The sequence below is a fragment of the Triplophysa dalaica genome, chromosome 4, assembly GCF_015846415.1.
Source record: "Triplophysa dalaica isolate WHDGS20190420 chromosome 4, ASM1584641v1, whole genome shotgun sequence".
NCBI classification, from domain to species: domain Eukaryota; kingdom Metazoa; phylum Chordata; class Actinopteri; order Cypriniformes; family Nemacheilidae; genus Triplophysa; species Triplophysa dalaica.
Window position 1 is genome coordinate 20,277,323 of NC_079545.1, and position 21,867 is coordinate 20,299,189.

Consider the following 21,867-nt stretch of genomic DNA (forward strand, 5'->3'; position numbering starts at 1 on the left):
AAGTATTTGATCAAATGTATAGATATAAATAAGTCCTTAATGACAAAAAGTTACTTTTATTATATTATAAATTGGTGAAAGTTATTTTTTATCGGAGTGACAAAACCATGCTTTGCTCTTATCTTCTCAAATCATCAAAGGTCTTTTGTGGCCTACTTAGAAACATCCGTGTCTCATTTCTGTTTTCGAGAATGGGTGTTGTTGTAATGCATGCATTATAAATGAACGTGGCTCCCTTTTTTAAAATAGCCATTATTCGGTGTCTGTCAAGTAAACATGACATTTGACATTTTAACTGCTATTAACTAGCTGTGGTCAACCTTCAGAAACTGGACTAACAATGTAGTCGGCAGGGGTTTGAACGACAGATCAGCGGGGAAGTTTAAAGGCGCTAGGACCACGGGGAGCTGTCCTTCACCTCCCCAAGGCACAATGCAATTTGCATGCATTTGTTGAGCAAGGCAAACACGGGTGTATGAGTGAAACCTAACCACCGGAAGATCTAGTAGGAACAGCCATACTGTGCAAGAAGTGCTTACTTCGTGCGCGTCTATTGTCGTAATGGGAAGCTTTCAATCACTCCCGGATGACCATCACTATCGAACTCTGTCCAAAAAGACAGGCTGTGAGTATAACTATTAGCAACAATTCATTACCTTGAAACGTCTAACGTTGATAATATCACATTATTTATAGGCTACTGTAATGCCTGACAGTTGGGGCACCATTACACAGAAAACGTATGCGATCAAAAACAGACCCTGTGTGTAGCGTCTGCTTTACAACTTTTGGTTCTTTTCAATATTGTGTTGAAAGCTAATAGTTTGATATATTTGCCAATGCATATTTGTAAATATATTTTTGTCAGAAATTATATACAATACACGACACCGATGAACATATAAAGTATACAGAATACAGCACAGTTATATTGCCATTGCTGATGTTAACAAAGACTCCCAAGAGGATCTGCCTTAAGGTTACAGATGCTCAATTTCATGCAGCTGTCTCACAGTCTCACAATATTTATAATTAACCTGAGGATTCACATAATTCATAATTCAGTTAAGAATCAATCAAACTACAAAACAGGATAAAATTACAACCTATGTGTCATCTTGGAAATTTGCTCATCGATAGCACATTTAGCATGTCTGTTTGTTTAAAGTCTCCATTCTAACCCTCTTGTCCTAGTTTCACTGGAGCAGATCGGAATCCTCCACAATCGTTTCAAACAGCTCAGTCTAAACGAGGAAATACTACGGTAATCTCACAGTGATGTCTATACTGTAGGCATTTGTTTGTCAAGTCACTCTGCATTTTTGTTTCAGTCTGAGGATTTACATAGAATGACTTGTTTTCATCAATCAAATCAAACCTGTTGTGCTGGTATTCTAAAGTTGCTGTGCTACATATATATTGTTTGCCTTTGGATGCTTTGGCTGGTTGTTGTACATAACATAGTTTACACTATCTGCTATATATGAACACAAACTAAAATGCCTGCCCATTACATTTAACATATTTATTCATTGTGTTTTCATTTAAAGGAGAGATGACTTTAATAAAGTACAAGACCTGAAAGACAACCCAATTCGTTCCCAGATTGTAGAGGCCTTCTTCGATAGAAGGTTTGTAATAGTCAACAATTGTAACTTTTTTGTACTGATGGTGAAAAAAATATTGTGTGAAGCATAAAATGATTTTCTCCTGTTTTTATCTTGTATTTATCTTGAACATGTTTTAATTCTGGTTAGAAATGCCGTAGAGTCTTTCTTACACAAGGATATAAATTTGAATGTGCCGTTGTTGCTGTGCTGTATATGTCTTAAATTATTGTGGTTTATAATTGCTGACTTTGTTTTAAGCATTTTTTGCTAATATTTTAAGATATTGTTCATATTTGATACTTTTTATTGACAGTTTTCTGCATTATTTGACTGTACTGCATGTTAGGATTTGTTACATATAGATCCTTTCCACAGACTAGTCTTACGTCTAGTCCCAGACTTAAATGGATCTAAAAACATAAGCTCAATCTTCACAGAAACTTCCATAAGGATGGGGTCGGATCAATGGAGGAAATTGGCTTTGAAGAATTCCTGACTGTCATGTCGTACTTCAGAGCACCAGCCCTTCACACTACAGAAGAGCAGAGAGAAGTTATAAGGAGGGCAAAATTACGCTGTAAGAACATATCGTAACACCCTAATGAGCAAAAATGATATTTAAAACATTCACTTGAAACTAGAATCCTTATTACTGTTGGGAAGCATGGAGATTAAGGGATCAGTTAACAATGACAAGAAATAACAATACTGTTAATTGTCTTTTTTGGTAGTCCTGTTTAATATGCATGACACAGACAATGATGGAACCATAACACTGGAAGAATACAGACATGTAAGCAGACAAATTCCATTTAAATAATAGATGCATAAAATTACTGTGATTCATAATTAGCTGTATTTTCTCTTTCTAGGTAGTAGAAGAATTACTTTCTCGTAGTGGATCACTTGGAAAAGAGACAGCCAAGGGCATAGCAGATACTGCAATGCTGGAGGTTGCCAGCATCTCAGTAGGTCAAATGGTATGTATCAGAAGCTGTATATAAAACACTGTGAAGAATACATCAGACAGTCGGTGTATCTTTTAGGACTGATATTTACATTGTTCCGCCAATCAATATCTATTTGCTGTAATCGCATTTTAGATGCAGTTATTTTATATATTACACCAAAGTCCTTGCCCTGTCCCAAACCTGTTGGCATTTTAAAGGGATACTTCAACTTCTGTTGTTCCAATCCTGTCAATTTCTTTGTTCCATTGAACACAAAGAAAGATGTTTAGAAAGATTTTGGCAAATGACAAAAATGTCCTTTTCCTAAATTCTTCTAAATATTTCATTTTGTGTTGAACAGAACAAGAATACTTTTTCCTACTGTTGTAGTCAGCGATGTTCCAGAAATATTAGTTGCTTACATTTCTCCAAATATCTTTCTTTGTGTTCATCAAAACAAAGACATTTATAAAGACCTGGTACAACTTGAGGTTGAGTAAATGGTAACAGAATATAACATTTTTAGTGGAGTATCCCTTTCAGATTTTATAACATTATTGTCAGGGTGTTTTAACCTGTTACCTGTGTTCCGTATACGGAACATCTGAGTTTACGGTTTGTTTGCATCTGAATTCTAATATAATTATGACAAACTATATATTGTTGGAAAAGTCTAAGCCTCTAGAATGCAATTTTCATCACTGTTTTATAAAAGAAATTATGTAGGAGGAGTAATCTATTTACAAATGACGAGAGTGTGCTTCAAAAATGGTTTCCGCCTGCCAGATGCCTGGTTTTACTTTCAATATTTTGCATGTGAATACTAATTTTATAATGGCACAATGAACATAATTTGTTGTTACTGGCATGATGTACATCATTTTTAATAATTCATAAATTCTTACTATTCTTACCACTATTTGAAATTTTGTTGAATAATTTAAAGTAATTGGATAATTGTTGAATTTTTTCTAATATTCAATTACTTTCATGTTCATATACATTCATTTAATATTTTTTCATTATTTTCTTCAAAGTCCTGTCAAAATTTTCATGTGAAGAATTTAAAAAAATGAAAAAGAGGAACCTTAATGTCTGTTGTGGTGTCCTATTTCTGACCAAAAACAAAGGGGGCCCCTATTGGATTATTGTGGTACTGCGACTAAAACACTCACAGAAGAACACAATTTGGTCTATCAAGCACATAGACCAAAAGAGTACCAAATTTGGTGGTACTCAGAATTTTTACCGTTTGACATTTTTAGTCAAATTTTTTAAAATAAAATCTAAACTTAATATTTTCGTAGTTTGTTATAGCAATAAACAAACTAAAATAACTTTTTTTAATAAAAAAATTATAATCAGCAATAATCTTGCAAGTCTCTTCTTTTTAAATGAGACCATCCGTACTCCAATGCATTCATGAGTTACAACCATTTTAGTTCCAACAGTGCATTTGAATGTGTAGGTGTCATGAAGGTATCGAGTCCCCCCTCGAATTCAGTCCCCTTTAGAACCCCGAGTGGTACAAAAATACACATTTTTGTGAATGTTTGGTAAGTGCTAGGGCTAATTTTTTTACGCAAGCGCTAGCTAACCACATAGTTCTATGCTATGCTAGTTGATACGTAAGCTAACTAAAACAATAAGAACGAGATTTGTTTGATTTCACTACCTATAGTCACATTTACATTAAGTGCTTGCCATGCTAGTATGTATAAGACGTTAATGGTAATTTTTAGTAAAGTTCTAGTGACATGTATCGTACATGACTATGAACTATGAATTCTTATCATGTAAGAATTGCAATCAGGTTCTAAAGGATTACCCAAATAGACGTTCTTTCAGCCAATAGAATCATTCGGGGTCCTTAAGGGGAACGAATTTTAGTGGGGACTCGATACTTCATGACACAGGCTAAAAAGGGCTGCGCCAGGTGATAGGTTAAAAAATGTAGACTTCAAAATTATAAACCAAAAGCCAAACCGGTACACCCACAGCTCTTGTTTATTTATCTGTGTGTTTGTTTGTTTGTTTGTTTGTTTGTTCTAGGCACCTGATGAGTTTTATGAAGGAATCACCTTTGAGCAGTTTTTGAAGGTTAGTTTATTTTTTTACTCAAGCGAAATGGACATTGCATTGCTTTTTGGCATCGTTGAACACTGTAAAGCTCATGAGCCTTACGTAATTCTACATCCATTTACTCTTTATGTTTCCTGTTCAACAGATTCTTAAAGGACTTGAAATTGAGACAAGAATGAACATTCACTTCTTAAACATGGACACAACCGTGCTGTGCAAATAATGACCTGATGCTGCAGGCCCAGTTTCTGGTAACTGGATCTATCTTTGCACTTTTATTAGAAGAGAGCAGTTGTTTGTGTAGATCTTTATTTATTATAAGAGAACGGAGAATGTGCATTTTAAAGACAATCTGCAATAACAAAAATGATCTTGACATTAGAAACTTACTTGGCTTTTGATGTTTTGTTACAGTTAGTACAGTAAGTTATAAACCTAGAGTTTCATTTATTTTACTTAATTGTTCTTAAAATGTGAAACAGGCTACAGACTGTTTGTAGGCCTTTAATTCTATTTATTCTTACTGCATGTTGAAAGTTTATAAATGTGCAAATTCTGTATATTTTCACACATTTATTTTTCCTTATGTTAAAATTTTGTACTTTATACAAATAGTACTTCAGGTGTTCATATATGCCATGTTTGGTTCGATTGAAATGAACTCTTTTGCGATTGCTCTTTAAGTGCGGTTTATTTGTGTAAGTGTGAACGCTGCCATCCAAACCCTGGTGTGCACGAAACAAGCAGACCGAGACTGCTGAAAAGATGGGTCTCTGCCACTTTAAAATGATCTCTGGCATGTTTCGATTGAAATATGAACGCACCACGGACTAAAGTCATCAAAACGAACCAAAAACAGGAAGTGATAACAATTGAACGACCTGGAAATCAAATGTTTTGGTAATACAAAAGGAGTGATTATTAGATATGTGCGTGCGCATGTAACTGAGGAATTCCTGGCACTGCTTTGACTGCTTTAAACACTTCATGAGGTCTTCACGAGCTACCGGCTAGCTAAAAATACAAGTATAACTCATGCAGCAATGTGCACACAGCATTGTTTTGGATGTCCGGTAAGTTCCGTTTTAACATATAAATTATAAAAGCTGCCCAATTATGTTGCGACTTTTCACGTAAGCTGTTAGGTTTGATAGATTTAGGTTCGCTTTTAAAATTCCAGTCTGAACGCTTAGCGAAACAGAGACTCCGGACCTAAAGAACCAAAAGAACCGAACTAGAAATATGAACGCACCCTTAATTTAAAAACCGCAGTTACTCCCATAAATCAGCAGGTGCCACTAATGCCATTATTTTGGTTGGGTATAGCACTACTCAGGTACGAAAAGGTACTTACATAACCGTGAAGCATGTAAAATTAGCATGTAAGCTTAAAAAAACATTGCATTTCAAAACATACAAAATATGACAAAATATAATACATATATGTTGTGTAATGCATAATATAGTAGTAGGCTTGGATAAGACAATGACAGCAATATCCGTAATTGCTAGTGTATACCAAAGATCTTTAAACAACAACAAAAATAACAAAAGCAATAATTAAGTTATGAGTTATGCTTTGATTGTACTGAGAGATTGTAGAGCACAGTCAAATTCATGTTAAAGTGTAGAAATATGGTTTGCATAGTGCAGTGGTTCTCGAACATTTCAGATCAAGTACCACCTTTAATAAAATGAGTTGTTCCAAGTACAACCTAATGACCGCCATAGAAAATCACACGGATAAACACTCAAATTTATAGTAGAGCTGTGAATCTTTATCTTTACACCTGGTCCTCCAATTCTAAATGTATTATTAATAATACAAACACTTTTCTGTGAATTTGTAAACCGGGCTCTGTAAATTACATATATGGTGGATTTATTAATTTTGTGGGGACTGGCAGAAATACTACAAACCTATATTAAAGACAAACAGCGTGGAAAGAATATTTAACACAGAAGATAAATAAGTTTACTGACTTAACACTTGACTGCAGCGGCTCTTGTCAAAGGGCGCATCGCGCTTTCATTGATTTAATTGATTTTGAGTAGATGCAGACGCGTATTGAATTAGCGCTTTACAGCCATGACAACAATTTTACACAGTGGTTCAATTACAGAAACACATTAGAAGCTTAAGTTACACGTAGCTCATAGGAAGGAGTTACGTCATCGACCAATGATCAAAATTGCACATCGGCTGAGATGTATTCCCTATTTATCTATCATGTTTAACGTTTGAAATTGTATTTAAAATACGTAAATTCAAACATATTGTTTATCATTTCCTGTGTGTCAGGAACCACCAGTGGTCTCTTAAAGTACCAATAGTGGTAGGCCTAGGTGTACCACAGTTTGAGAACCACTGGCATAGTGAAATGAGAGCACTTTTCATTGCAAAAATGAACCTTGCATTTCCTCTGTCACAAAATTATGAAATTGGTGTTTTTTCTTGTAATGGCAGTAAATGTTTTACATGCAAACTGCATCTACCACAATAAATCATGCATCTTGCAATACTGAAATGTTTTGGTGTTTTTCTTCTAAAAGAACTCAGAGCATTTCTCAGATCGTTTTAGTATTTGACGGGAAAAAGAAAATGATCACTTTGATATTTCATGTAAAAGTGTCATGTGAGGTTGCCAAAACAAGACAGGAAGTTGGTTCTCACACAAGCACCTATGTGTATGGTTTGATTAGGGGTCTCCCCCACCACAACCTGCCATGAAAGGCTCCACGACCCACTACCCTCGTTTTCTTATTTCACGAAAATTTTGTTTCATAAAATGTTCCACTCCCTTCTATTGCTTGTAAGCAGTGCACCGCTACAAAATCCCCATCTGTGTTTCTACAGAAATTAAAACAATACCTTTTCAGATATCAGAAAGATTGATGGAGTGCCTCACATTTATGATGTGGGGATTCTTGCTAAGAAAACTGAATGCCACTTAAAAAGAAGGTGTTGTTAAAAGTTTGTGCACCTTTTGTAGTTTAAGTTAAAATAAATGAGCAAACATTTTAAAACATATTTTTGATACGGATTCTTTTATTTAATTTCTATTTAATATTACAGCTTTAGAATAGTTTGCTGCTAAAGCAATGATGCTGTTTTCGTCCCACTGGTTTTCCTGATGAAACGTTGTCATGCAGAACTCATTACTTGACCTACAATGAATCTCTACTTCCATTTCCACAGAAGCGTGTGACTAGGGCAAAGTGCTTGAAATGGCATTTTTTCCACAGCATTATTTTATCCCAGTAAAACATTGAACAAATTCATTATTGTTACTGTGTATCATGTAATGTTCTTACATTGATTTTATTGTACTGTGGTGCACAACATCACCATGATATTACTGTGTGTGGTTTGATTTTGTTTAGTTAATCAGCTTGATTTAAGGTGTCAGCAGTTCACTATAGAAAAAAAACAAAGAACTGGTTTTAAATGTCTTAAGTTTGCAACTTTGCATTTATAAAGAAAGGCAAAGTTTCTTCACAGAGATACTTGTAAACGTTCAAGTCTTTATTATGAAAGGAAGAGCTTGAGATTTGCCCACAAACACACATGGGCAGAAACACACATTCATACCTTGTGACAGGGGAGACGGCTAGCCAGTTTTTTTTCCTTTATGATGTGGTGAAATAAATGCGTCATTATGGGCTGATATCACTGTCTATTGCACTTCCTGTCTTCTAAAATGGTCTCGACACAAGGCTATGTCTCAGACGGTACTTTACTAGGGTACTCGGGTCTTGCAAGGAGTTAGCAATGAACACAAAAGCCAATATGGCTAACGTTTTTACATCACAGTCAATTTCTTTGTTATCAAAACAAATGCCTGTGACAACATACATGACCTCACAGAGAATTTTACGAAGAAATTGAATTGGTTTGCCTTTCTAGGCAAAAAGGGCCAGAACATGTGGTCTGATAACATCTTGTATATATATGTAACAAACTATAACTGAATAACATGTACTGAGGACCTACATTATACCAGTAGAAGACCAAGATGATCCAAATTATTGCAGCACTTATCCGTTTACATAATGTTATATTTCCCTGGATATAAGAATAAGACAATTAAGACAGAAATATATTATCTAAATAAATACTGTATATCAACATAAACCATGAACTCATTTACACATCTCTACAGGAATTTATGTACAAAAATAAATAGAAATAAATTACAGCCATCATTTTCCGATCCCTGAACGCATTTTAGTTGAGTGATGGTATTACTGTCCTTCTCCTGCACCTTCTACCCCTAAGAGACTTCAGTTCGTGAAATGCTTGGCTAAGGAACTCCTGTAGCCGCGACAGGACAACGCATCCATAGGCCTTCTGCTGGAAAGTATTTTGCGCGGGGGGAATTCCTGTTGGTCTTTCAGCTGGCTCAAGAATAGGTATATTTGGCTTCAGAACTTGGAGGAGACAGTTTACAATCACAGAAATGCGGTCAACGCTTGTAATCACATGCTTAAGTCCTTCCACCACAGGGTTGGTTGGAGGATCGAAGTCTTTCTGTTGCTCCATTACTGTCTTTAGGTGTGGAAGGAATTCTTTTAGGTGGGTATAAACACTGAAGATGCGCTCGGATATGCTCTGACCAGAGATTGTCGATATTGGAACGTTCACCATTTGCATATCGCAGATAAGGTCTGTAGAATCCAAGTTAATGGTTTTCTGGATGAGAACACAGGTCAAGACAAGACATTAGGCAAAGCAATGTTGGTCTAATACTTGAAGAACAAGTATGCCCATTTTATTTATATTTGTTTAGAGAATTTACTGCCAGATATGTTTACAATTGTCACATAGCCACAGATTCCCTACCATAATCAAAAAACACCAGTTTGTCAATGAGAGTCATTACCAACCCATTTCAAGTGTAAACCAACAAAGCACTTGACCATATTAGGCTTATCTTGTCAGAGCATCTACCAATCACGACCAAACATAGACCCATTCAATTACTCCGAATGTCGTCTATGTAGTTCCTCATTAAAAAACCTCAGTTAACAAGTATACCTCGACACAACTTACATATGTTTTTAAATGTTGTGCAGTGGTCTGGATCATAAACTTGGTGTACTTTAGACTCCTGTGAAGATGCTGGCTGCAGCTTTGATTCTCGCATCTTGGGTGTATGGTTGGTTGCGTTGACTGAACCGAAGTTAGGAAGAGGACAGCAAGAATTATACCTGGAGAAGGATTTAACCAACAAAACACATTAAAGTAACTTTCCAAAAATCAACTAAGCTGAGGTTAACTATTATATAGAAATAATTTATAATGCTCCTATTCACAGATGGCGGAGTTTCACACTGTTATCGTCTATCACTTTCAGTTGAGACAATGTTGAACAGATGCACAAATAATATAAAATTTAAGATAGGCATCTTAAAGTATGGCTGAATCTAGTCTTCAGGAAGATATTGAGCATCCAGGTTTCCTAGACTAAGCACCAATCACATACACTGTAAGCGCTCAGTGCACAATATTCCCTCTAGCTATCTTTTGAGTGCATTAATATGATATAAGTTGCAAAACATAGTATTTTCACAAACAAATATCGATAAATACATATTGTAAAGGCGTTCCTAATTGAATCGCAACCACCAAAATATTCTATTTTTACCAATAAGCAAAACCGTAAGCATGTGGTTTTGTTCGCAGTGTGGTTGTTGTACTTACTGAGTTTTGCTTGTGATCTCTGAGGTAGCCTGATCATGTTCCTTACATGCCAATTCATTCTCCGTTCACAGACAAGGTTTCAAACTGGTCATGATCACAACTCTGAAAAAGTTTTTAAAGTCTGAAACCACACATTTGTCATTGAAGGAAATGACGTGGACAGCTTTCTGAGGCAAGAAGATTTCCCAGAATTTTTTCTCTTAGCGTCTTCAAATCACATGTACTATGTGTAATGTTGTCTCCTTTAGTTGCCACCCAAATTTCATTTTGATGCGTTTCCTCCTGCAACACAGGTCTGTGTGGGCTGAGCAGTTTCAAGTAGATTTATTCAATTGTCATTGTGTCACTGTTCAATTTGCTTATGAGTAAAATGGCAATTAAATATATTATATTAAATACATTTGAATTAGAGATAAAAAAGATTTGTATGTTGCATGATGATCAACAATATTTCTGTATGTAATGTGTCTACCTATGGAGACATTAATTGGAAACAAGTACATACATATTTCCTGACAAGTTTATCATTCTGGTCATTGGTTTTTGTTTAGTCAGTAATATTGAGAATGCCAGAGACAAAATTTTGAATGGGATGGGCGGTCCAGCACAGCTCTCTGAACTCTGTGCCTGTTGGTTCAACAGGAAGCTGTCTTGTAATAGGAAGGTAGTTTCTCAACATAAGATTTTCAGTATATCTGTTGACGCAAAAGCACAAATTTGGAAGTTTCAATCTAGTGCACTCAATCCAGAAACAAAGGAGACAAAGAATTTAGATCATTTTTGCATGATGCAACTGTATTATAATTAATTACATTACTTGTTAGAATTACTTAACGGAACTAAAACCCTACTATGATGTTAACAGTGAGCTAAGCTTTATTTTGTCCCCTCATGACTCATGAGGGAAATCCCAGAATCAAAAATGTAAAACATGCACGAACATACTATTACTATACATTATACGCAGCTGATTTAACAGCCACATCTGTAATAACACAAGACTTTTGTCTGTTCAAGCCTAAGTTTAATGCTGATGTGGTGGTACCATTGGGAAAATCAGTGTCTTCTCAGCAAAACATACGGCACTTCAGTAACTGGTACTTTCCACAATTCTTACCTATAGCATGACAGTATACAAGTATACAGATGTGTTTTAATGGAAATTGTGGTCACTTTTTCTGATGTGCATGTCACATCCAAGTTTGAGACCAGTCTACTTTTGCCAAGTATTGGAATTTCAGTCAAATCTTTAAAATTCAGCAGCATTAGTGCATAAGCCTCTGACAAGTATCCGTCCATTGAGCAAAACAGATAACAAGACACTTTCTTTTAACCTGTAAACCACAGGAAATGCTTTACTAGAATCTAAGGAAATCCCCAGGTCTCCTTTATGTATTTCTCATAATCATAAATGCCTCTTTAGAAGTCTAACCTCACTTCAAACTAAATTCATTTGCAATCTGACACAAATGAGTGACGACAATTGCCATTAAACAGACAAACACAGACGTAAACAGATGATTGATTAGATTGGAATACTGCAACTGACAAACGCTCTCTAGGTGATTTTAAATGATTTAAAATAAGACAACAAACAAATAAACAACGAAAAAATTTATTTATTGGTGCTTGGTTATTTTATGACGAATATGGTAAGTTTATTCATTGTAGTTAAGTTTTGTAGCGTAACACGCGCGCGCGCACTCGCACGTACACTATAGCCCGTGGTAGGCATTGCGTAACTTACTCTATCCCACCGGATCCGTTTGCTTCCTCCTCCTCCTTCTCAGGAAGTGCAGCCGCTTGTAGTCTGGAGAAGAGAGACTCCGGACTCTCGCAGTACCGACCATCTCCGCGACATCCATCTCGATGCCCTGCCCGTTTCTGCAGGGACGTATGAACGACATTACCAAGTAGCAGATGAACGGCGAAAACGATGCGCTGGAAGCAGGCTGTGAGCGGGCAGCAGGGAGAAGCAGCGGCATCGTCCTCAGCATCAGCAGCAGCAGGGCGCTCGGTTAGCGCCCACCCCCACTCGCTTCGTCTTTTCCTCCCCCCCTGCAGAAGCATGCTTGCGTGAGGGATGAGGCTGGAGACAGGGACATCAGGCCAGAGCTGCGGCCTTCTTCTTATCGCAAGAGCCGGGCTCGTCATCATCGCAGCAGCAGCAGCAGCATCCGCCAACGCTTTCCCATCATCACACCAGCATCTTTGGTAGGCAGCCTATCTCTCGTCTTCTCCGCTCGGTTTTTGCATAAGAAATGCAGGCCTGCCATGGTCATCCACTCAACCTCACATCAGTAGCCATGGCAACCACATCCTGTTAATAAGCGCCTTTTCATCTCCCCCCGTGTCTTTCTGTCTCCGGAGCGCAGGCTTATTTTCTACTACTGGGACCATTACAAAGATATATGGGGTAATTGTTATTGTACTGTAGGTGAAATGTTGTGATTGAGAGGTCTTTCCTTAAATTGTACATAATGTACGGCACTTCTCCCTCATAGTCCTGTATATATCTTGCCTGTAGACTTAAGCAAAGCGGCAAATAAAACAAATACATGCAACAATGACAAGAGATAACAGACGACTATGACAACATATTAAGGTTCTTTCATTTTTAAATATTCAATATACAGTTCTTAAATAATAAATACGTATCGGCCTATTCCCTTGAGGTTCAAATGAATGGCTATTTACATTCTTGTGTTTGATTGTGTATTAGGCTACTTTACAAGAAAGACGTTATAATATATATATCAAATTTATTACAGTTTATTCTATATAAGTGGTTTGGCTTCAGCGCAACACAAAAGCAAGGAGAACATGTAAGCAACCATTTGGGGTGTTCTTATATTACCATGCATTGGTCCAACATTACAAGACATTACAGACTTATTGTCAGTTTCACAATAACACAAGCATATTATAGCCTAGTATTAGTACAAAAAACATATATGTTCAATCTGTAACTCTACACTATATATATATATAATCCATAGCAATATATATCCTATCTAATATATCCTCTCATATAAAGGTTAAAGGCTTATTTATTTTGCTTTTCTCTTAGCTACACATTGGGCTAATTTGCATTTGCATTTTTATTATTATTTTGAATTTCTCTGCTGTCATCGCTATAACCTGAAACCAGTGACCCAAGTTGAAAGCTCTGGTGTTTCCTATAGCAGATGAGAGCTCACTGTTAAAGGCAAACTCTTTCAGTGATTAGACCCAACCAATTTAATATGCCTTGGAATTTTTTTTTCCAATTAAATTAAAAACATATGACAGAATTTGTACAGTGTATGAGGATGTTTGTTTTGACATTCAACTTACCTGACCTTTGACCCTCAACACACTGTGCAGGTCAGTGAGCAGATCCAGGAGCATGAGCAGGAAGCTGTGTGGCGCGAGCAGATGTCAGGGTACAAGCGCATGCGGCGGCAGCACCAGAAGCAGCTGATCGCCCTGGAGAACAGGCTAAAGGCCGAGATGGATGAGCACAAGCTCCGGCTCCAGAAGGAAGTAGAGACCCAGGCTAATATCACCTACATTGAACTAGAGCGGCTGGCCAAGAAGCAAGCTGTACAAATGGACAAGGAGGTATGTGGTTGTGTACCAAATGTACATAAAGTATGCACAAATATGTGACATTTCATTTCCAGACTCATCAAAATCTGTGCAAACCATTTCTACTGTGTATAGCCTTTGTGCACAAGGCATTGTTTGGCTCAAATAGAAAGGGACACTTCCAAACTATTGCAACATAGTTAAAATTCTCTGGATCGTCATTTTGTATGACATCATTTAGGATTTGAAAAATCAATTAAATCTCTAAACTCATGAATTATAGTGGGGTTTCCACAATTTTTTGGCTGTATGGTAAAGTTTACATATAATCAGCTGACCACAAGTGAACTTATGGTGACACTCATCCTCCCCTGGAATCGAGATGATGAATCTGTCTGGATGAATGTCTGGTTTACTCAAATTTTATTTTCTTCAAAAGATAAAAAACACAGCAGCCGAGGAGAAGAGAATCCAGCAACAGATCTTGGTCCAGCAGAAGAAGGAACTGACCACCTTCTTGGACACACAGAAAAAGGAGTACAGACTATGCAGAGAAAGGATGAAAGAGGTGAGCAGGGCCATTGCATTTTATATACTGCAACAACTCCTTTCCCAGCCCCAATGATTAAGCTGTAGAGGATCTTAGTGGTCCCGCCCAAATCACAGGGCCTGGAATAATGTTTACATATTATCTGTTATAGGTGGACATCTTTGCCCTTATGACCACTAGGTTAAGGGTTCAGTTTGTGCAAAGAGCAGGCTACCAGCAATAAGCCTGCCCTTATCTTCAGATTTCATGTTTTTTTGCAAATAGTTGCTCTCAAACTTTTCAGATCGACCACCTTTGATAAAAATTGACATTCCAAGTACAACCGCCATGAAATTATTTTGTATAATTATTTTATCTCTGGCATACATTAATGCAGATGTATGGAATAATATGATTGTATCACAATTATGCATAAAACCATATTTAACATTGGAATATACAGTATATAGGCCTACTATGCAATATTAAGCATTCTATACAATATTATATACAGCTGTGGAAAAAAATTAAGAGACCATTCAAAATTTCCATTTAATCAGCATTTCTAGATGTATTGTGGCCATGCCAATGTAATTCAGAATTTCAGTAAAACCTTAGGAGTGACCTCAGGAGTGACATAAAGCCATCCAACAGCAATGTGAAAGACTGACAAATAAAAATGTAATTTTTAAACTTCACTCAAAACATATTAATGTTGTATTGCGTTCTTTGCAGTATTTGAATTAATTTTAACCTTCTTCTCTGTAATTTTTCGATTGGCTATATATAAAGTGACTAAAATAGGTTGTGTGTTACTTGCTGTAAATGATAGACTATACGGTAAATGTCAGCATACTGTACTAAACTGTATATATTTTAAAAATATGATAAATGATGAAGTTAATGATTTTGCTTCAAGCAAATTGATGAAAATGTTTGACATGGCCTTTCAATCAATATAAGATTGAGTAAGATATCAACGTTATATTTTCACAGTATGTTCTTTACATTAAATAGCATGATTTAATTTAGAAAACAGTAAATCATAAACAAGACTAGCTGGGCATCATGTATAGTGTGGTCAATTTCCTGTTGTGTCACACACCACCAGGAGGGGGCTACCCATACCACAGTTTGAAACCAAATGGTTCTTTCCATTTACATTATCTTTTCTTTTTAACAATAGGAAATGAATGAAGACTTTGATACGTCAAAAGAGGAGAAACAGGAGCGCTTGTCACGACATAAGGAAACAATGCAGCACTCCCAGGCAGAGGAGGAGGCCCAGCTGCTGAACCAGCAAAGACTGGTTTACGAAAGGAGCTGTCGTGCTTTAAAAAGAAGAAGCCTGATTAAGAAGCATGAATTTGAACAAGAGCAAATAAGGGAGGCAAGGATAATTTGAGTCACCACAATTTTTTTTTTGAATTTGTATTATTCCTGTCAATAAATTTAGGCAATAAGTCATAGTGTGAATCACATTACTCTTTTAACAAGATAAAAACATGTCAAAATGTGAAATAAGGTATATGGATTAAGAGAGGAGTTCAGTAAGCATATCAATGTAAATCAATTAACTCTAAAGTGTATCTAATGAATTGTTGTTTGTGTCACAGACTATTGAACTATTACTCATGCAGAATTTGGATTTTGTGTTAAAGGAGCTTAACAAGAAAAAGACACAAAAAGAGATGGAGCATGCCTTGATGATCAGGCAGGATGAATCCACCCAGGAGCTGGAAAGCCGGCAGATACAAACCTTACAAAGGCTACGCTTTGAGCTTATGCGCCAACAACATCAAACAGAGCTGGAAAACCAGGAGGAGTACAACAGCCGACGCCAGAGGGAGCTGCACAGGAAACATGCTTTGGAACGCCGACAGCAGCCCAGGAACCTTAAGGTAAACTTCAGTTATGTCATAGAGCTGAAATGATGTGTACAACCAACTATAAGAGGAATAGTTAAGGAAATTCTTCCACCAGAATGTTTCACAGACTGTCAGGTTATTGTGGCAGATAAACAGCTGTGAAGCAGGTACATAGACATAGACATATTCATAGTATTTAAAGGGGTCATTTGACGCGGCTAATACAAATATTATTGTTTGCTTTAGATGTAATACAATGTGTATACACGATTTAAGGTTAAAAAACGCTATATTTTCCATATCTTCTCTTTGCTCCACCTCTCTGAAACATGCTGATATTTTACAAATCTCATCGCTCTGAAAAGCAAGGTGTGCTATGATTGGTCAGGTCACCAGTGCGTAGTGATTGGTCGAATACTGCATGGAAATGTAATGCCTCTTACTATATTCGGAACATCAGGCTGCACCGGCAACAGTACATTGAGATTTACAAGACCGCCCTCCTTACTTGCGTATACATTTGGGCGGTCTTAGTCAAATCATACCACAAAGTGACATACATGCGTGGGGGTGTGGTTGCACGAGGAGTTTCAGGCAGGTCTTGGTTTGGTTTCGCTTTTAGATAGAATGCATCTTTTGTTCCGACACTGAAATATTTGCAATTTTGCATGGCTAATACATGCATGGGCAACTTATAACACACCAAAGATACGTATTTCCGCCATATGACCCCTTTGATAAAGGGTAACCCTTTCCTGTATTTGTGACTCTCTTCTAGACATTGGAGATGCAGATCAAAAAGCAATTCCAAGATACCTGTAAGGTGCAAAACAAGCAGTACAAAGCTCTGAGGAACCATCAGCTGGAGGTCTCTCCAAAAAGTGACCACAAAGCCCTTTTGAAGTCTCTGAAGGAGGAGCAGACCCGCAAGCTCGCACAGCTGGCAGAACAATATGAGGAAAGCATTAATGAGATGATGGCCTCCCAGTCGGTAAGAACTGCAAAGAAATAAAAGTTGAGTGCTGTAAATGTGCCATAAAGAAATTATGTTGTTCAGTTGAATTCTTTTTAATTTCCCTACATTTTAAAATGTTTTTTTTCTTTGGAAAAACTGTCGGACTGCAATAAGAGGAGGACACATTGTTCAGCATTATAGACTATTCACCTCCTCAGTATTTTGGGTAATAATTGTAGTATGTGATTCTCACAGTTACGTTTAGATGAAGAGCAAGAGGCTGAATGCCAGGCTTTAAGGCATCAGCTACATCAGGAGATGGAGCTCCTGGATGCCTACCAGAACAAAACTAAGGCGCAGATGGAGGAACAACATGAACGTGAGATGCAGAAGTTGGAACAGAAAGCATCCTTGCGTCGGGCTCACTTGGAACAGAAGGTGGGCTGTTTTGAAGATTAACCAGTTAAATTTGTAGGAATGTGCAAGCTTGGTGTCATTCATGCATCACCGTTGTAAAATAACAAATTCAGGATTTTGGTTGCATGTTTTGATTCTCCTTACAGATTGAAGAAGAGCTGGCCTCGCTTCATAAGGAACGGACTGAGAAAATTAAGCATTTATTCGAGCGTCAAGAGCGAGAACTAGACATGTTTGATTTGGAAAGCTCACGGCTTGGATTCGGGAGCTTGGCCTCGTTTGACTTTCCCAAGGAGGAGGGCAGATGATCCCACAGAGGTTAAAGGGATTGTTCAACACAGACGTCTCTGGACACGTTGTGCCTGCACTGTCCCCGATTGTTGGATTTACCAAGACCACCTAAACAGTGACCATGCTGTATAAATATCTTTTAACTCATATCGGCTGAGAGAACTTCACTGAGAGCAGAAACTAAACAGCCACAGACACGAAGTGGTTTAGCGGTGCATCACTAAGCTCATGAACCAAGAAGGACAAACTGACCTTTTCTCCATGCCATTGTCCCACTTTTGGTATTCAATTAGTAAATCAGGATATTTTAGTACAAGTAAGCACTTTGATATGTTAAGTACGATCCCATCATGTGAGGTGGATATGAAGTACGAAATGCCTTTGGTGTCATCAAAGGACATTACGATTGTAGAATGTGTCCTGCGTCTATTAGCTGTTTTGTATGTATCACAGAGAATGTGAAAACTGATAACGAAAACTTTACGCAGAAGCAGATTTTGAAGTATCTGATTTTAAAATATGGTGAATACATGATGAGCATTTAAATACTTTCATATTGTGGAACCCACGCGTTATTTCTTTTATAATAGAAAAAGAGAAAAAAACGAACAAAAAAGGTATTCATTGTTCAGTATCCTCAATTAATTGGCATTAGTTTATCAGGATGTGGATTTATTACATTGAATCAGTTCTGTCACAGTTACTGGTAATATTGCATGCACTTTAAAAGACAAATTCAGGTTGTGAAGTGGAGCATGAATCTGTCAGAGATTTTAGCCGTGTACAAATAAAAGTGGTCATAGCAATTTTGTTTTCATGGCTATTGATACTGAACATAAGCTTTATCTTTGATATACATAAATACCCGCCAAATTGCCAAATGCCTTTAAGTTATGTTGATGAATGTTTTTGTTTTCCTTAATTTGCACAATCTGTTAAATTGTGGTTCATTCAATGTGGACTTATCACTGCTCTTGTACAGGGAAAATGTTGCAATTTGTGTTGTAAATTTTTTTATAAAAATATTTGTATATGACAGCCTAAATAGGGTTTACATATGATGTATTGATCAATCATTGCCAACTACAAATCTATGAGACTCTTATTGAGTGAAGGCAGTGGAATGCAAACTTATTTTTGTAAGTAAAACTGAAAGAATAGATGGGTTAACTTATATTCGCGTGCATCATTTGACAGCTGACATGTTTGGTGAAGCTTTCACGCTAACACCTCTGTGTAACAGTTCATGGCTTGCTGTCATTTAAGGGAGACTCCACTCTGACAACTAGTAGAAAAGGGTTCCGTTGATATGTAATTCATAAAACCATGTACTTTGTAGGCAGATTTGTGGTGTGTAATAAAAGATTATTTGGGCCTGACCAACTACTATCTTTGATATACCCTGATCCTCATTACCGTATTTACAAGTGTCTCATAATGTTTTATTAGTGATAATCGGCATGAGAATGCAAATTGGTTTCTTGTTACTTGTCATTTAGGTTCAAACAAAGCCATTGTTAAAACTGCCATTGCACAAATGAAATAATGTTTTAATAAATAAACACAGTGAAGTTTTGATTGGCCAATGGCATGCTGGGGAAAATTCTCAAATCAGTGCTTATACTATTCAACATTGATCATGCACTTTAATAAGTTAATTTTTTATCTATAAATATTTTTGCAAAAAATATTGTGCAATCTAAAGCTTTATCCTTTCCATTTTATAGGCTACTTTGAAAAGCTGGTGCATTTATCATTTGGTCAAATCAGTGGTGGACGAAGTACACAAACCATGTACTTGAGTGAAAGTAGAGATAACCAAGGAAAAATATTACTCAAGTAAAAGTAGAAGTGCTGCCTTTCAACTTTTACTTGAGTAAAAGTACAAAAGTATTTGCCTTCAAATGTACTTAAGTATCCAAGTACTATTATTTTGATTAAATAAAATAAAATATATTTTATTTGCTTTTCTTTTAACATGTCATAGGTATATACAGAGTATATTATTTTCAGCATAGGCTTAGTTAGATCAGTCTTTGGAAGCTTTTGAAAATAACAATACCTGTTAATAAGGAGAACTCCACTCCACCAGTCAACTGTTTTAGCATCATACATGCACCAATGCAAAATTCTCTTATAATATAATCATTGTGTTCCCAACTTGTAATAATTACTTTAATTAGCTCATTGTTTCCTTCTTTAAAGGAATGATTTGTATTATATTAAACCTGTACATTTGGATAACTTAGACAGTCACCTCTGACAACAAATCACTCAAAATATTTATGTAGACAAATTCAAGCTGCTTTGAAACTATATGTATTGTGAAAAACGCTAATACAAATAAATGTGAATTGAATCGCTGCAGCCTAGTCAAAATATAATTCATTTAAATTCCAACATAAAATGTTAAATTCGATTGATTCCCATTTCACAATATCAGAGAACTCAGCTTGAAAAGTTTCAAATTAAAATATGAAATAAGGTGAAACAGCTTAGTTTACTTGGCTGACGACGTGTACAATGTTCCTGGTAGCGTAACAGTCTATATTTGTTCTGCAAGCTACTGTTAGATTTATATCTCTTTATTTTAAATGAGTGAAATTAAAATGGCTTACCTCTATGTGTTCCCTTATTGGAAGGAGAATTCTTGTATGAAGAAATTGTCCAGGACCGAGGCAGGCAGAGAAGGCACTTATAAATTAAAGACTCGTTCTTCTTTTCAACGATTTTTCAAAAAGATCGCGTAAATAAGTCCATGGGTTTTGTGGCAAGTTCGATTCTTCAGTTTCTTTCATGATTTTACTAAAGATATTGCCAGTCGAAATGTTATGTTGTTCAGACAGTTGCACTGAATCTGATGTGTTTAATCGTATTTTCGCGCTAAGTAGATAACGTGACCAAGGCGACAACGGGGGCAAAACAATACAAATTCAAAATAAAGCGCGCGATGTACTGTGATTGGTGGCTCGTTTTACCAGTTAAGTTTTTACTGACTTATAAATAAAAAGGAACGACTGATTTTGAAAATGTAGTAGAGTAAAAAGTAAGATATTTGACTTTGAAATGTAGTGGAGTTAAAGTAAAAGTCTCCCAAAATTGAAGTACTTGAGTAAAGTACAGATACACAAAAAAACTACTTAAGTACAGTAACGAATTACATTTACTTCGTTACTGTCCACCACTGGGTCAAATACAATATTACTTTTAGACAGTTGTAATGTTAAACATATGATAAAAAAGGGACAGCCTGCTGTGTATATTATATAGGCTATAAAAGATAATGTGTATATATTGTTTTTACAAATTAAAACAAACAACTTTGGTGTGATTACAAGTGAAGAAAACTAAATCATATTTATTATTGTAAAGACTTTGGAAAGTATTATGGACAGTAGGTTTACCTGACACGAATGTCTTTCGACTCGTAATGAAGTATGGAAATGTTCACAAGTTTCAACCCAAACCAAATGAATAAGAAACTGCTACTTCGGACTTATTTGTAAAGTATTAAACGAAACTACCTTTAAACAATTCTACGTGGCCGATTGCAGCTTTGCGCGATAACAAATAATCTTCTTTGCAGTTCCCCTCAGCGACCAAAAGATGGAGACATATCACGCCAGCACAGGCTTTTATTGTCTCTACCTGGTTTAACTTGTATCATGTTAAAAATGGAAATGCTAATGAAACATGAAAGTGCATGCAGTAGTAATATACACTAAACAAAAAGGAATTTTGAATTCAGACTGCGATACCAAGAGCAACCGTTAGATGTCAATGTAACATACGGTTTGTTTCAATGCGACCGAACTGCAGGACCCAAGCAGGGCCGGATTGGGACTCATTTTCAGCCCTGGAGTTTCATGCATTAGACCGGCCCACTTTAGT

The 21,867-nt window shown here is 36.5% G+C and overlaps 3 protein-coding genes across 3 annotated transcripts; 2 read left to right on the forward strand and 1 right to left on the reverse strand.

Moving 5' to 3' along the window:
- Nucleotides 1-466: 466 nt before the first annotated feature.
- On the forward strand, nt 467-7,170 carry tescb (tescalcin b). Its single transcript, XM_056745577.1, has 8 exons — nt 467-625; nt 1,195-1,264; nt 1,551-1,631; nt 2,048-2,187; nt 2,342-2,403; nt 2,483-2,590; nt 4,613-4,660; nt 4,788-7,170. The coding sequence occupies exons 1-8, from the start codon at nt 562-564 to the stop codon at nt 4,863-4,865; spliced, it is 651 nt and encodes a 216-aa protein (XP_056601555.1). The 5' UTR covers nt 467-561; the 3' UTR covers nt 4,866-7,170.
- A 610-nt stretch (nt 7,171-7,780) lies between these two features.
- m17 (IL-6 subfamily cytokine M17) lies at nt 7,781-10,470 on the reverse strand. Its single transcript, XM_056745575.1, has 3 exons — nt 10,347-10,470; nt 9,696-9,853; nt 7,781-9,335 (listed from the first exon to the last, which is right to left on the reverse strand). Exons 1-3 carry the CDS (start codon nt 10,402-10,404, stop codon nt 8,871-8,873), a joined length of 681 nt encoding a protein of 226 aa, XP_056601553.1. The 5' UTR covers nt 10,405-10,470; the 3' UTR covers nt 7,781-8,870.
- A 1,958-nt stretch (nt 10,471-12,428) lies between these two features.
- taok3b (TAO kinase 3b) lies at nt 12,429-19,355 on the forward strand. Its single transcript, XM_056745557.1, has 8 exons — nt 12,429-12,560; nt 13,713-13,949; nt 14,356-14,484; nt 15,632-15,835; nt 16,107-16,346; nt 17,092-17,304; nt 17,524-17,706; nt 17,832-19,355. The coding sequence occupies exons 2-8, from the start codon at nt 13,764-13,766 to the stop codon at nt 17,991-17,993; spliced, it is 1,317 nt and encodes a 438-aa protein (XP_056601535.1). The 5' UTR covers nt 12,429-12,560; nt 13,713-13,763; the 3' UTR covers nt 17,994-19,355.
- Nucleotides 19,356-21,867: the final 2,512 nt, after the last annotated feature.

Coding starts and splice junctions, on each gene's coding strand:
- tescb (XM_056745577.1), top strand. CDS start 562: ATGGGAAGCTTTCAATCACTCCCGGATGACCATCACTATCGAACTCTG. Junction 626..1,194: donor TCTGTCCAAAAAGACAGGCT/GTGAGTATAACT, acceptor CTCTTGTCCTAG/TTTCACTGGAGCAGATCGGA. Junction 4,661..4,787: donor CCTTTGAGCAGTTTTTGAAG/GTTAGTTTATTT, acceptor CCTGTTCAACAG/ATTCTTAAAGGACTTGAAAT.
- m17 (XM_056745575.1), bottom strand. CDS start 10,404: ATGAATTGGCATGTAAGGAACATGATCAGGCTACCTCAGAGATCACAA. Junction 9,854..10,346: donor GAGATCACAAGCAAAACTCA/GTAAGTACAACA, acceptor ATCCTTCTCCAG/GTATAATTCTTGCTGTCCTC. Junction 9,336..9,695: donor CACAACATTTAAAAACATAT/GTAAGTTGTGTC, acceptor GTTCTCATCCAG/AAAACCATTAACTTGGATTC.
- taok3b (XM_056745557.1), top strand. CDS start 13,764: ATGTCAGGGTACAAGCGCATGCGGCGGCAGCACCAGAAGCAGCTGATC. Junction 14,485..15,631: donor GCAGAGAAAGGATGAAAGAG/GTGAGCAGGGCC, acceptor TTTTAACAATAG/GAAATGAATGAAGACTTTGA. Junction 17,305..17,523: donor AGATGATGGCCTCCCAGTCG/GTAAGAACTGCA, acceptor TGATTCTCACAG/TTACGTTTAGATGAAGAGCA.